The sequence below is a fragment of the Thermobia domestica genome, chromosome 15, assembly GCF_964235325.1.
Source record: "Thermobia domestica chromosome 15, izTheDome1.hap1.1, whole genome shotgun sequence".
Classification (NCBI taxonomy): domain Eukaryota; kingdom Metazoa; phylum Arthropoda; class Insecta; order Zygentoma; family Lepismatidae; genus Thermobia; species Thermobia domestica.
Window position 1 is genome coordinate 83474804 of NC_137468.1, and position 16996 is coordinate 83491799.

The 16996-nt window shown below is 32.1% G+C and overlaps 1 protein-coding gene across 1 annotated transcript in view; it reads right to left on the minus strand.

Annotated features, from left to right (window-relative positions):
* Positions 1–2718: 2718 nt before the first annotated feature.
* Positions 2719–16996, minus strand: part of LOC145671119 (uncharacterized) — a gene marked incomplete in the record, with an annotated part of 396384 nt that continues 382106 nt past the window's right edge. The window contains 5 exon segments of the mRNA XM_081739909.1: positions 2719–6769; positions 9152–9375; positions 12407–12647; positions 13158–13310; positions 15184–15358. Coding sequence (XP_081596035.1) covers positions 6498–6769; positions 9152–9375; positions 12407–12647; positions 13158–13310; positions 15184–15358 — 1065 coding nt within the window.

Below are 16996 nucleotides of genomic sequence, written 5' to 3' on the forward strand. Positions count from 1 at the left end.
ACTTTTATCGTGTTCCGTTAGCGTAAAGGATAATAGCATGGAATGTACAAGTAGGAATTTCATTGTATTTTATTCATCGATTGAGAAAATTCAATTGAAGAAATAGGTTGAGTTGTGTTGGCAATATCGATTGTTTTTCAGCTCTTGAATAACTTGAATTCTTTGTGCTGAATACAAGTACGTTAAATTAAGTTAAATAATTCGATATGTATATACGAGGAACAGTTAAAAAGTTCCCGGAATGTTGCTATAGTTTTGGCATTTGTGATGCGATCGAAATGAATTTTATACAGTACAGTGCTTAGGTTGCCTAATTATGAATTTGACAAGTATTAACATGTCATAACAGGCAGTGAACGAGTATCATAGCTGAACGAAAGAGTATGTGGTAATCAGTTGGTGCAATTTTTCAGATATCGAGCAACGCTCAAAAATCAAGTTCATGTGCAAATTCCGGGAAAGTCTGCTTCAGAGACTTTGATAGCCTTAAAAACAGTTTAGCACCATTGGATGTTTGACTCTTTCCAAAGCTAAAAATGGGCCTTTTCCGTTTCGCCAACGAAGAAGAGTTCAAAACCAACGCGCGACGCCTGAACTTCGGAAGATACCAAAAAATAGGACTTTCGTCGATGTTTCCATCAATGTGTGTGTGTGTGCGTGTGTGTTCCAAACGTGACAACTTTGAAGGCGATTCAGTAAATGTGTACTTATATTGTATTAATAAAGAACTACAACAGAATTCCGGAAACTTGACTGCTCCTCGTATATTGGATATCTGATTATACAATGGCAATTTTTTCCTGCAATATTTGTACCTAATATAGGAAATTAAAGAATGGCTCTTCAAAGTAAAACATCACTGGAGGTTCCAAAGCCAAGTACTGATTTTGTGATACGGGGGAGGGGGGAGTGTTTAAAAGCGAGTTTCACCGCTATTGTCGATGACTTTCCTGTTGTACTACTCTAGAACCGCCACTGATCAAAAGAACTACCAACTACAGGGTATTAAGCTGTTCGTACGTAAATGAAAAACATAAATGTTCTGTATAGCTACTCTACAGTTAGAATTACTAATTTCTTAAATGAAATACTCTTTTCTATCAAAAGGGTGTCTTTACTTCATTATTTTTTTTAATTACATTACACATTGTACAAGGTTTCTTTCTTATCAATATAAACAAACTGGAACACAATATAGTCTGTTTTACTTAACTATTTATTATTTTTACAAAATCATATGTATTTTGTCTTTTTACTTTGACATTGAGAAGGAATGTTGTATTCTATATCCATCATGGATCGTTATGATCCAGTCTTTGAGCATCTTCCTTGCACTTAGAAATACATTCTCATTACAGCTTTATGGTTGTTGATAGTAATTCATCGATTATTTCGTGGAATGCTGTTCAGCTGATAGCTTTTTCTTTTCAGGCAAAGAATTGAATAAGATTTCTTTTCCGCCCGGTTTTTTTTTTTTTCTTAACTTTGCTTCAGATATTTTTAAATCAAGTTTTATTAACAGACTATACTTTGTTCCATACTAATACTCTACAAAAAAATCAACAAATGTGGAAAATAGTGGGTAGATGTCACCCGCCGCCATGTATTTTTTTTTTTTTTTTTTTTGGTCTGGATCAGAAAGGTATGGAAACATGTTTATTTATTTGTTAGTGTGCACATTAGATCGTAACTTTCATGTGCTCCTAACAAATATTTTATTTTTTCCATTACCTTCGTGCCAGACAACCCACTGAAAGCTTTGGTTCTTTTTCAGGTATATCGTCTGTCCTCCGGTGTAGTTCTACTGAATTGCTTATTTATAATTTTATGATTTTATTATTAATAATAATTATAATATGAAAAAATAGGTGCATTCAATCAACCTTGAAGATGTCTTCCAGCAGTTTCAATTCTCTTTTTTTTTTTTTTTTTTTTTTTTTTTTTTAATTCAAACATTATCGTGTTCAAACAGTCTTTCTACTTTAAAAAAATATTGTATGGTATAATGAAATAATACATATAGTACTAACATTAAAAAATAATGAATTTTTGCACAATGTACTAAATAACTTACTACTGTCGCATGTGTAATGAAACGGACACACTGTGTCTCTTAACTGCCGGAAGTTCTCTTGTACTTATATTTAATTAATTCCAACAAATAATATTCCGTAACTCATTTTCACAATTTGCTGTATAAATTAAACAAACAGAAAAAAAAATAGAAACTCATCACAGACGCCCAGTTTGGGTTCAGATTGTTTTTTGTCCATGAATAACTATTGTTTACAGCTCTTGTTTTTTATTGAAAATGTTGGGACACGGTTAAGTTTAATATTAGACGAAAGTTATTACTTTCCTGTGTTATCACAGGTAACTTTAATTTAAAAAAAAAAAATTAAATTTACCATTTGCATGTAATACACCACGATATTTTATGATCACATCATTGCATGGACTCTACCCTGTACAGATTTTCTGGGGAGGCCAGTTTTTTTCTTTCTTTCTTTCTTTTTTTCAGTAATCTTTTCTGTATCTTTTCCAAATATCCGGAATATATTACTGTTATATTTTCCACAAATACGTTTCATTAATGTTTATGTATAAATGGGGACCCTAACGATTAATTTGATATGAGAGGCATTTACTGGCCTTTCGTACCCCTTGAAGCTTAAATATCTATAATGAAATATATGAGTTTGTTTGTATTTTGCATAGTTTATCTTCTTTTTTTTTTTAAAAAAAAAAAAGCACACCACTCTCTCAAACATATAAAATAATAATAATAATAATAATAATCAAATCACTTCATACAACTTGATAAAATGGGATCACGGAAAAATAATAGTGCTTTATAAGCAAATTAAAAACGGAAAAAAGAGGTGAAAATTAAAGAAAGTTACATTTTTATTTTATTTTCTGGTAAATATATATATATAATTATATAATATATATATGTATGTATAATTTCCCTTAGAGGGATATTTTTTTATAATATATTAACAAGGGGACTTCATTTTCTCTTTGTACAACTTTACTTGCATGCAAATGATACTACATGCTCTTAATAATTAAATGCAGACAACCGTACAATCGTTTCTGCATAATTAAGTTCATTTGTTATTATGGCACATTTCGAATGTATCATTTTTTTTTAATATATATATATAATTATTCCTCTGAAATGCTAACTACTGGGCAACCTTCACTGGGTTGGTTTACAAATGGAATGCTCTATATACAAAGACTGTCCTAACCTGTCGACAATATAAGCTGTATTCTTTTTTTTTTTTCAGTAATAATTATTATGTACTTTAAATTACGAAATACATTAAAACATATTTTGTTTTAAATATTTTTTTAAACAAAAATCTGTATATCTTATCTTGCTGGCGCAATATTAGTTAATATCTGAATAGCTTTAGCACATAATCAATTTGTGTTACCTATACAAATAGCTAAGGCATATACATATAATATTATGTATAGACAAATGTGTGTATGTGTGTGTCTGTGTGTGTATACTTGAATAATGTATTCGAATATATAATTTATTTTATATATATATATCTGTTAAATTTTATGACTACTTTTTTCCTCCAGATGTACATAAATGTATGATCATAATACAATAGCATGACAGATAAGTTTTGGTACACGTTGTCTTAGGTGTGTGTATCCACGATTTTGTTGCTTCCATTGAAGTTAAAATAACATGATGTTTCTTTTCTGTATATATATATACATATTGAGATCATATTTCTTTTTAACAGTAACACTGTGTGTGTACCACAAATATGTTTTGTTATTTATTGTAATATTTATTATTTCTGGATGGAATATTTTTCACAATAAATTTTTCTGTGTACGAGTACCATCAGTGCATGGAATTCAGATTTCTCTGGCCATATATTTTTTTACCAGGTACATTTTGCACAAGTATACACATTAAAAGGCACTTAAGATCTTGTATTGAATATTTTTTTTATGTTTGTATATATATATATATATATATATGTTCAAATTTTTTATCGATGTAAAACTCTTAATAAATACAAATTCATATTATTATTATATCAACTTATCCTGCCATGCTTCTTCCAACGTTCATTGTTTTAAAGTTTTGTCTCTAAAATAATATATTTTTTTAAAAAAAATGTTAGTTAATGACCAGCAAGAAAAAAATATCATTCATCATTTAACAATACTACTTTACAGTGACTAGCTAACATACAATCACATGGCAAACTCCAGAACATCATAATCATGTCTACATTTTATAAGAGGAGCATTCGACCATTTTTATACGTTCTTCGATTCGTATTTCGGAAATACGTGCTTATATCATTTTTTATCTGTAAGATATCGAATACTGAACAATTGACCAAAAAAAAAAGTTTTTGGTTTTGACACGCACATTTATTTAGCCCATTACGATATTGCTGGCATATTAACTGGATAGTTTCACAAAGTATATATTTCTTTTACGATTATGTTGTTTTATTGATTGTAATTTTATTTTTAAATTTACAACAAAATTTTTGGGAAGCAAAACTTATTACGCAATTGGGTAATTAACATTTAATCAAGATAGAAAAATACATACGAATCCTTAAGTGATTTTTTCTTGGGGGGTACTTCTCCAAACGAAACAAGAAACCAAAATTTTGTTTAGATGTAAATTGATTTACTTAGTGTGAACTAGTGTTTTTTCGTTTCGAATATCCTAAGATTGGCTGAAGGAAAATAAAAAAAGATCACTCTTCAAGGCACGAAAATTTTGTTTCTTGTAAAACTCTACAGTCCAAAATAGCACCAATTCTATACACAAATATCAAATACGATAGAAAAACTCTACAATTTTGAAATAGGCTACAGAAATTTTGTACTGTGTTAAGTATTGCCTACAAGACAATGATAAAATTGCATAATGATTACTACATTAATACTTCTAAAAAAGATTTTTTAACTGTATATTTTTTGTAAATAATACCACTGTGTTATGTAAAAGCTATCCACTTTTTTTTTCAAATACGTATACATTTGTTGGGAAAAACCCTCATTTCGCCCCTTCTAGTGTCTGTATTTTTGCCAGCAAAATATATGTATATATATATATATAGTTAAGATGTGTATTATATATATATATATATGTAATATATCAGCACCCACTATTACTCACAGAAAATTTTTGTCTTTGCACACAACACATCAACTTCAGAATATAACTGTATGGCAGAGGATTCCAAGATGACTATTAAACACAGAAGTTTACAGTATATGCTTCAAAATAATAGCAGAACATCGCAATTAACAAAAAAAAAGCAAAGCTTTTTTTTTCACCTGTAAGGCACAACTGCATACTACAAAAAATATACTATCTATGTTGTTGATAATAATAATTATTATAACGGCACTAAAGGCACTCTATTTACAATTATATATATATATATATAATATATATATATATATGTACTACCTTCTGTAAAAGAAGGCGAAAAAAATCAAAACTAGTTTTGAGTGATATTATACCACAAATTCATACTACATGCGCAACACAATATATATATTATCGTAACACTTGTTCCCTATTAACTTTTTTAATGAGTTAGAAAACTCAAAATTATCACACTAGAAAAAAAGTTTGGTTAAGTCTGTTATATATATATATATATATAGATGTATGTATGTAATTCTCACACATAACCACAAAGGGAGGACACTTACTTTTTTTATTTACCTTTTAATTTTTTTTAATTGCACTCATCTGTAGATGAAACATTACATAAAAACTACTGTGAATATCATATGTATAATAGATATATATATATATAGTATGTTTCTACATAAAACCTTGTAGTATTCAGTGAAAGAAATGAGTAATGAATTGTGTGTGTGTATTATTTTCATTATTGATTTTTTTTCTTTCTCGTTCACATGGTTATTTTTTGTTCAGACTCTTTGAGCAGTGTTTTCAACACCTTCAGAGGGGGGAAGGGGGGAGTAATGATGATAATAATAATGCAATAATAACATTTGCAAATACTATGTTTCGATCTACGCCAGGTAGATTTTATTAACAATGGATGAAATGCAAATACTGAATTGTCCTTCTTTCATTTATTTATTTATTTACTTATTTAATAAAAAAAACATGTTCCAAATTGTTCAGCTTCTTTTCTTGTCACATTTTCAAATTTATTAAAACACTATTAGCTTCTTCCTTATACCAAGACCAGCTTTGTCACTGTTACAGTTCTTCCTTTTCGCTTCCAAACGAAAAATAAAGTAGAATTTTCAGTGTCCATGTGTGTTTCTGTGCAACTTCACTACGTGAATACACATTGTAAAGAAGAGAAGGGACGAATAGCATTCTGTTTATATGTTAGTCCCATTCACTTACAGTAGCATTCATTGGAAAGTCCTTCATTTGCATAATAAATAGAACACAAGTACTTGTTATCCTTGTTATTGTAATTACAATCACACACCACATATCATTCCAGATGACGATATTTGTGTGCTGACATTTGCGACAATCCTAGCACAGCGTAGTGACAACTAAGGCAGTGATAATGTGTCTGTTTCTGGTTGTGAGCACAACCCTCCACGTGGCACGTTTGCGACGGGGTGAACTTCTCGAACCCAGCTGCCATAATAGAATCTAACTTCTGATGCTGACGCCGATGAGCTACCACTTTGTTCGTATCCGTACACACAAATTCACATTTCAAACAATGGAAGTGAGATGCCTTGTTTTGTACAGTACCTACATATAAAAAAAAGACAGAATAAAGTTTCGTTAATTCGAGAAACTGATATTGCGCAAAAATGCATAGATCAATATTATGTTTAAAATAAATAGTTAGGAAGATATGTGAGTAGAGCGATTAAAACAAGGTAAATCGATAGATGGATAGTATGTAATTTGAAAGAAACTAGAAGAGAATGAACTTATAGGAAGTTTAATAAGCTAACTAAGTGAATAAGTACAATTGGAAGATAAGATGAATATGTTAGCACAATAAATACATTAAGTTTAATAGCTGGTATAGTATGTAAGAGCAGTTGACATATAAAATGAATGAAGTGGCATGTCAAGTATCTAAGAATAAGATTGGTAAGGATGCATGTACTATGTAAGAGTATGGATAGTTAGACAACAAGAATAACTTAATCAAGTTGGTGAATAAAAAGTAAGGATTAGTAAGTAAGGCAAATAAGTTGACAAGGTAAATGAGTAAGTGTTGATTGTTATATAATGTGATATAAGATATAGCACGTGGTACAAATAAAGGAATTATGATGTGTATAAAATAACATTACCACCCAAACAGTACACCAGCATCAAAGATACTAAATCGTACTACATTTAAAAAATATGGAAATCATTCGTTTTGTTTTTGTTTTTTTCCTTTAAAAAGACTATAGAAGATTCAGTGTGAAAAGTGAAATAAAAGTTCTTTACTCTTTTCATTTTCATATGTAATACGCATTTCTAAAAAAAATCACCCAATAACACTGTTTTAATATAATGTATATGAATTACATAAAATAAATCCATAATGAATTACCAATTTAAATGCAATTTAATGTAACGTAATTTAAAGGGAGAGATTTTTTTTTTTAATATTTTTGTTACAAAAAGTCGAAGATACTAATAGAAATGTACTATCAACGTAAAGTACTTTGATGTAACTGTTTCAAAGAAAAGTTCATAGGATAATGTAGCTGTAATTCCGGGTGGCGCACGAAAAACCGGCCCGCCAGACAGGCAGACTGCGCATTATCGTCTATTGTTGCAACAACGTTTGTGTAGTGTTGTCAGTTTTCAGTACGAAAGCCATGAAGACTTCGTTAAGACGTATGAAGTAAATCTCAGCGAGATGTATTCTCTACAAGAAAGAATCGCAATAATGGAGGCGTACGTGTCTACCGGTTCATTTAAGAAAACACAGAATATTTTTGCAAGGAAGTTTCCTAGCGTTTCCGTACCGGCAAGGAGCTGTATACAGGATTTGGTGAAGACGTGGTGCAGTGTGGAACCAAAAAAAAGAAATGGAGTTCCGTCTGTTCGTACACCTGCTATGATCGCGGATATTCAAGCACGAATGATCCAGAGTCCAAATAAGTCGACACGGAAATTGTCGCAACAAGTGAACTTTCGCGCAAGTCTTGTCGACATGTCTTAAAAGATCAACGGATGAAGCCGTACAAAGTGACATGTGTCCAAGAACTGAAGAAGGGAGATAAGCAAAACGTGTGAATTACTGCACGAGGTTACTTGAAATGGTTCATAGTGGAATGTTGGACCCTGCTGTATTTTATGAGTGATGAAGCCTGGTTCCATCTGACAGGACATGTAAACACTCAAAACAGCAGCTACCGGTCAACAACTAATCTCCACAAGACTCATGAAGAACCTCTTAAAGATCAGAAAATAGAAGTCTCTTGTGCTGTGTCAGCAAGTCAGATTGTGGGTCCCAAGTTTTTTGAAACAACAGTAAACAGTGATGTGTATATGCGACTAATTGTGGAATTTTACGCGCAGTTGATGCCCCATGAACGTTCCTGTGCCTTCTTTCAACAGGATGGAGCAACCTGTCACACTTCACGCAAGTCACTACCACGAATTCATGAAAGATTCATAGAAAAAAAAACTGTCAGCAAAGGATTGTGGCCGCCGCGTTCGCCGGATCTGACCACTTGTGACTTTTATCTGTGGGCTAATCTAAAGAGAAAAGTGTACGCAAATAATCCAAAAACATTAGAAGACTTGAAGGACAATATTCATAATGAGATTTTGACAATTAATGCGGCAGAATTGCGCAAAGTGTATAATAATATGTTAGTGCTCGCACAAACATGCACAACATTTTTGCATCTACTGTAAAAATAAAGACAAGATCACAAGATCACTTCAGTAAATAAAGTAAGTAAGTAAGTAAGTAAAGTAAGTGCATTTCACTAACCAAACCTTTGCGCTTTGTATGTATTTTTGTATATGCTTGTGGCGTGCCGGGCCGGTTTTTCGTGCGCCATCCCGTTATATATATATATGGAGTGCCTATTTTGCATTAGTATAAATTTAATTAAGGTATTAATATCTTCCTTTAGAAAACCTAAATAATCAAATTTTGCAACTACATACCTAACGTCGCCGTATAAATACAGTCTTTCCGACCACATGGTACGTTAGCTCGAAACTGTTGGAAGTCACCGCCCATCAAAGTGTCCAAACGTTCGTGACGAGCTGTATGCTGAACGAATCGGGTCTTGTCACAGAAACTGTAACCACAATCCTTGCGCACACAATGAAAATGCGTTTGGTGTTCACGATAACCACAGTGGGGATACTTGCAGTCTTCGTTAAACCTAGAAGTAGGAAGAAATATAAAATCATTGTAGTTATTATTATTATTATTATTATTATTATTATTATTATTATTATTATTATTATTATTATTATTATTATTATTATTATTATTATTATTACCAATACAACTCCAATACCATACACCAATAAAACTCAATATTATGTCAGTAAATATGAGGTCAACGGTGTACAAATTGAGAAAATAAGCATTATTAAAGACCTAGGTATTACATTTGACAGTCAGTTAAAGTTTTCTAATCATATAAATTGTATTGTACAAGGTGCCAGAAGGATAATAGGTTTTATTTTTAAACAGTGGCCTGTATTTGAAAGAGATAAAACGTATGTATTTCTATATAAATTACTTGTAAGACCAAAATTAGAATTTGGTTCGGTAATTTGGAACAGCATTTCTAAAACTTTGACAAACAAGATTGAATCTGTGCAAAAATGTTTTATTCGACTGCTATGTTTTAAAATGAAAATGAGCTATTACTCACATAGTTATGAATATTGGATTGATTATTGGGGTATAGAAAGCCTTATGAATAGACGAAAAAATTTCGACAGAGCATGCATGCAAAAAATACTAGATAACATTTATATCAGTGAATATTGTTTACAAAACATAGGTTTTAAAGTGTCAAATCATAGCATAAGAAATACCATGATTTTAGTTCCTCTGAATTGGAAATGTGAAATTTTAAAAAGATTGACACATTCTTTAAGCTCATTTTAGACTTATTGTATTAAGCAATGTGAAAGTTTTATGTGATCTGACTAATAGTTTTTAATCAATGAGGTTTAGAAACATTAAGCCAAATGTAATTTTATGACTGCTGTTCTTAGCTTCTTGTTGTTTTAGATGGATGGAAAACTTGATAACTTTTACTGCGTTGACAAGGAATTATTCTGCTTAGCTGACTTTTATCTACATTGTGTTTTATATTAGTACCCTTCTTTTTATTGTTTTATTTCTTATTATTTATTTTTAGTAGTATCATCATTCCATTGCATGCTCTGATACCAAGTGCTGTATTTTTGCCAAAAGCTGTTCGCGGCACTAAAATAAAGATTATTATTATTATTATTATTATTATTATTATTATTATTATTATTATTATTATTATTATTATTATTATTATTATTATTATTATTATTATTATTATTATTATTAAAATTTACAAGACTAAAGATTAAATTTTATACAGGGATTACAAAAATTGTCACAATATTTTGGATCAGATTCCTCATATCAAAGTTAAAAAAAAGTTTATATAGACCTGTGGTCGGAAGTGCATACTTTCGTAGTTATAAGGTGCCGAAAACGTGAAAAAATAAACTTTAAACGTCCATAGTTCCACTACCATAGGACCGATCGTAGTCGGATCAAGACATCACTGAAGAACGAATAAGTGAACTATCCAAATATCCATCTTTCAGAACCTCTGGTACTTGCACAATCATTTTTTATAGAGGCTGTTGTGGGAGTACTTGATCACTCTCCACCTACCTTTAAAAAAAATGGTATGCAAGTACTGGATCATTGTTAAACATGAATATTTGGATAGTTCACATACCAATTCATAAGTGATGATGTCTTGACTCGACTACGATAGGTCCCATAGTAGTAGAGCTATGAAACTTGTAGAAGTAGAGCCATGAGTTCATTCGTTTCACCTTTTCGGCACCCTATAACTCTGAAACTATCCATTTTAGAACACAGGTCCATATGAACTTTTTTTCTTATTTTGATGTGAGGAATATATATATATATATATATATATATATATATATGCATATTTTAATACTGCTCATTCTAGCTTTGAAACTGAAGTATAATTTAAGTAAAATTTGATCACACCAAATACTTATTATAATTTTTAATCTGTGTTACAGTTTCGGCAAATACACATTCACTTTTTTCATCACACACATTATACTGTTGCTGAAAGAGTGCATCAGACATTATGTTGCATCTGATAAAGGCAAGTGACATAGTGCCGAAATCTTAACACAGATTAGTAATAAGTTTGCTGTGGTTCGATTTTAATTTATTTAAATTAATTATTTTATGTTATGTCAATATTTTATAACTTTTGATTATAGAATTTTACTTACTAATGTTCCGAATAAATAGTGCAAAAATACTATAACTACTAATACTAATAAATGAAGCTGAAACATTAATCAAACTATCATAATACTTATTATATTATGATAAACAAACTAATAAAATTAATACTATGTGAATGCAGAAAATTTAATATAAGTTTTTACTTACTGTATTTTCATTCGTTGGTTTGATTGTTTTTTCTAGTTTAACTCACTTAAGCACCGAGGCAGTATGAGTGGTACACCTATAAATTCACGTGGGATTCGAACAAATGCACTTCTACCGGGAATCAAACTAAAATCTCTCGATTGAAATGTATTATTGGTGACTGTTTTATCATTGCAATGTGTTTTTGCAATAAAATAAAAAAATTAACGTACTCTCCGATAGAAATATATAGTTGTATTTAAAAGTAATGAAAGAAATTGATTATATAAACGAAGCAATGATTCAAGTATGTATATATTTAAGCCAGTTTTAGGGTTGGGGTTTAAGCCAGTTTTGAAACGTTAGACTTTTTTTTTTTTTTTTTTTTTTTTTTGAAAATTGAAGAAAATATATAGCATTTTCAAACTGGACCTAGCAAAACTTTAGTTTCATGTTATTACTATTAAAAATTAAGTATCTATTCGCGATTTCCTTGAAGCTGAAGCAGAAAAATGCGTTCGTATTATGCTTTAAAATAAATCTATCCCAGCGTAAATTTTGAATCGATATAATCAACAACAAAATGTTAAGCTAGTTTGTTTCTACTATATTTGTTTTCTAATCTTATTAACAGTACTGAAAAATCAGACCTCAAAATCTTCTTTTCAGTTTACATAATATTTTCTTTCTTCAACCTTCCTTTCAGGAATTAATAACATTTAATTGATAAGACCCAAATGAAATAGCTTTAGAACATACGATCTTACCTAAACCTAATATAGCCATCAGGAACAGGTTCGTCTTTGAGTATTCGCATACTATTCTGAATCCGAGCCTTTTTTGCCTCTGGACTTAGTTCTTGTGCTGCCGCAGCTGCTAAATGAGATGTTGGTGACCTCTTGCCAAGTAGTGACCATGCAGCTTCCTCATTTGGCAGTGGCGTTGGGTGGTGAGGGTTCTCGAAGCCATTCGCTCCTGGATGTTGAAGAGCTGGAGCAAACATAAGACCTATAACAAAAGTACCAAAAAGAAGAGTTTACTGAACAGGAATAGAAGTTCAACTTCTAATGTTATTGTCCACTTTAAAATGTCTAACTTAAGATTAAAATGTCTTTTCAAAAAATTACGAGAGGTTCCCCGTTCCGCTTGAAAAGTCACTCTATTATTACTTCTTTCAGCAACTACCAAATTAGTTTAATGTCTTTATAAACGTTACATAGCATCTTGCTGTTACATTTATGGTGACTACAGAAAATACCTGCAATTACAGTTATAGTTTTCTTTTTTCTTTTTCTCCCATATGTCATTTAATGTGCTTTTAAAGTTTGATAATTGAGTATGGTGCCAAGATATCTTTCTACTAGTACTACTTCCTTCTTTTCGCCCCCGTTTTGGTTCTCTCATCTAAGACAACAGGACAATTATTCAGAAATATTTTCTTGCCAGATTTCGTGTTCTCAATCTACTTATATCAAACAAGTAATATTTTATTTACTGGACGAAGCTATATCTGCTTACCTGCTGGTGAGGTGTAAATGGCAGGCATTCCAGGCTGCATAAACGGTATACCTTGAGAAGTTATTAAGAAAGGATTTGGCATGGCTCCAGGAAAACTGCTGCTATGCGGTGGGAATGTTTGAGGTTCGCCCGGAGTAGCATTTTCGTATCCACCTGAAATTAAACAACAAATCGTTAGAATATGGAAAGTTCAATATAATACAAACTTATATTTACAAGTTGTTATTTCACTTAGCTAAGGCTCTTATTCTTAAAAGTACACATCTTGAATTGCATGTAACAAATACAGTTGTACTCCTGATTTCGTGCATGTCTCGAATTTCAGTAATCATCAATGCTTTGAGTGTTCTTAGAATAAATCTGTACGCAGTATCGCTGAAACTTCTATTTTAAACCAGGAATCTTCTTTTTGGGGTACCTACAAGAATTTTTTATTAGAATCCTTATGAGATGATTCCTTCTAACAAAATCACGTGTTTACAGCCTTTTCGAAATGTTTGTCAATCTACAAACGTTATGGAGTTGGTAAATTTAATTTTTTGTAATGATGGCATATATTGAATAATTAGCAATCCGTTTCCATCCGCTGAACGCGAAGGAACAAGATTTTCCCACTAACATAAGTCAAATCCATAACGATACATCGTGTATCAGGTGCACAAGTCTTAACCATATATTGGATGTATTTGATTCTACTTTACTAATTAGTTTGTTCTGATTATGAATCTGCCATTAATTCTCCTTTGTGAAAATATAACTTTGAAATTTTCCAGAGAAATATCAAATGATCATATTGTATTGAATATTTGTCCGTAACTAAACCAGAGTAGTAAGAATTTTATATTTTACTCTTCATGATCAACAAGGGTGACGTTCTTAAAGAGATCAGCCTTACACTTATGGCCACTCCATACTTCCAACCGAGATGTATGTTATTGAATCCTAATAAAGGACTTGAAAATAATCTCTTACAGTTATCCCCATATAATTGCTCGCTTCTTTTAGTCATCAGCTTCCTAGCGAGTAGAGATCTACCACTATATACAGTGATGACTCACAAGCGTTATAAGGTATGCTCACTTCTCCCTTAGAGAACCTGGCTCCAAGTTACCGAATCCCACCGCATGACCACAGCTGGCAAAGTCAGATCGTGTCCCAAGATATCCAGATGAACATGGGTGGGGATGGGACTTGGGTCCTGACCCTGCCCACCTCTATGTCATTCAATCGGCACCTAACCAATCACTTCCCAACCTAAGGGCACGCCTTAGTTGCCCATTTGGGAGGTATCCCCAAGGCTTCTCTCCTCCAGTAGGGATGACAGGCCCTAACCTACTTACCTTATTTTACGGAAGAGGTACACCGTACATTACCGACACCAATTAGTGATGTAGTTCATGTGCACCAGGCAGATATTCCCATTTAGAGGGTACCCTCCGGTAGATGTGACTACAATAGTCTCCCTCAACAATATCCGTGGTGAGTTACCACACACACTCCTGGGCCCAATGCCCCATGCCATTGACCCATTTAGGAGGCTGACACCCTCTTCTGACCTTTTGTCTCTCCCGGTAGGGGATCCCATCATCACCTCCACCTATGTTTACTGCCATACTACATTACCCTCTAAGAGCAGTAATGTTAAATAGAGCAAAAGGGAATGTTTTTCTTATCCGCAAGTTCGTATCTTTAATCATGCATGTAGATGTTTCAAGCTTAAGTAGCATGACAGTCTCTACATCTGACTTGGGGCCTCTCCCCCTTTCCCAATACAGACTTGGAATCGCCTATGGCGGGGTTCCCTAACTAAAATAACACATACAAAATTACACTCTACATGTAATTGATCAAACCCTCGTCCTTCTTGTCTCGTATCTACTAACTATGGAAGTTACTTCCGCCACCACAGAATGTGTACATAATTTATCTATTACTTCGATTTTTTCTTCCGAAAATGCAAATAATTTGTTACATTGCTACATTCAAACCTAAGTTAGTAAAGCTATATCCTGAGAAGCAGTAATACCTGGTGTTCCCCAGTTCGTGGAAGAATCGTTGCTTTCTTCGTTGCCTGGTTCAGATTCTGGAGATTTTTCACTTTCTTCTTCACACGGCTCCTTTTTGATCGAGGATCCTGGACTAATGGCACCACTGCTATGCTTTTGGATATGTGGACGTAGTCTTTCCAACTCGGAGAAAGCCTGCAACAAATAAATACCATAGTATGTCACAATATGATATTTCTTACCACACTTAAAATATATATGAATTCAATCATAAAACTTAAAATAAATAAGAATTCAATCACAAAACGTTAAAAATATATAGAACCAATCATAAAATATATTGAATTCAACTATTTTATACTATTTTCAACAACTATTTTCTCGAATTTCGTTGTACTTCACTCTTTTCTATAGCACATAATACATCAGGTAGGGGAACAAAACTTCCTTTACATGTTCTTATACGAGGAATTTGCAATGCGTAAGTAACGCAACCTCGATAAAATAATAATAATAATAATTTTTGATAGTACTTAACAAAATTACAGAAATAACGTATGTTTTCACATTATTTAATATAAAAATAATACGTAAAAATAAAGCTATCGATTTCTTTAATAGACTTGATTACGTACTTTGAGTTGAGTTGATTTTAGTTTTTAGCGTCCCTTTCAGCAGCGAGGCTATATGAGACGTGGACCTACTGATTAACGTGGAATCCGAACCACATGAGCTCCCGCCGGGAATCAAACCCGGGTCTCCCACGCCAAAGGCTACGTACTTTCTGTCAGAATTGTTAATTATACAGTAACGTTCAAATTATTTTGCATTCTCTTTTTCTTAACTTTATTCAAGAACTCATAAAACGGACTTATCTCTTTTCTTCTTTCTAATCCTTATTTCGCCATTCCTACCCTTGCTTTTATTTCACATTTACATTTCATGTCCCCACTAACAATACTATCCACCTTCTGTTCTACCTTATCCCCTCCTACTTCTATATTTAATACCGATATATTTGTTACAAGGGCATCAATAAAAACAATTCAATACCATGTTAAAAAGTGACTGTTACATGTTCCAGTTCTCTCTCTGAAGTATTTCGTTCACCTGTAAGCAAGGACTAAACGAACGTCAAAATCCTTTCCAGAATGTGATTTTAAAAATAATAATATTCTCTTCAATATTACGAGCAAATGCTTATATACAGTGATGCTATTCAGCCGATTCGCATCAGTTCGTTAGAACCGGTTGTTAAAATATTATCAGTTCGCAGAACCGTTTGTTATACCCTGACATAACTGTACATTTTACCTAGTTATACCCAAGAACAGTTAATTTTACCCAGATATACCCAGGAACAGTAAATTTTAGTTTAACTATCTTTGATTTTAGAAAGTCTTACCGCTACAGGGTCAAACATACCGCTGCAGGGCCAAACTTACCGCTACAGGGATCTCTCAGAACAGGTATAAGCGTTTATTTCTTAATCTCAAATGCTCAGATGTCAAGATTTAGAACTGGGATAAGGGTTATTTATATTTGAAGTGCATACATACCACAATCAACAACTTGCTGGATTAAGATCTTTCCAATACTTTTGACAACCATCTTACTTGCATAATTCATTCCCAAGATATTCGTAGTGCTACTTACTTTCGTCACACTACCTTGCACTAGGGCGCTGTGTAGGTATTTACTTGTGGTATCCAGTAAAAAATCTACTTTTATCTACCTTGTATGGTTTGTTTCCTAAGTAGTTATGTTATATATATATATATATATATATATATATATATATATATATATATATATATATATATATATATATAT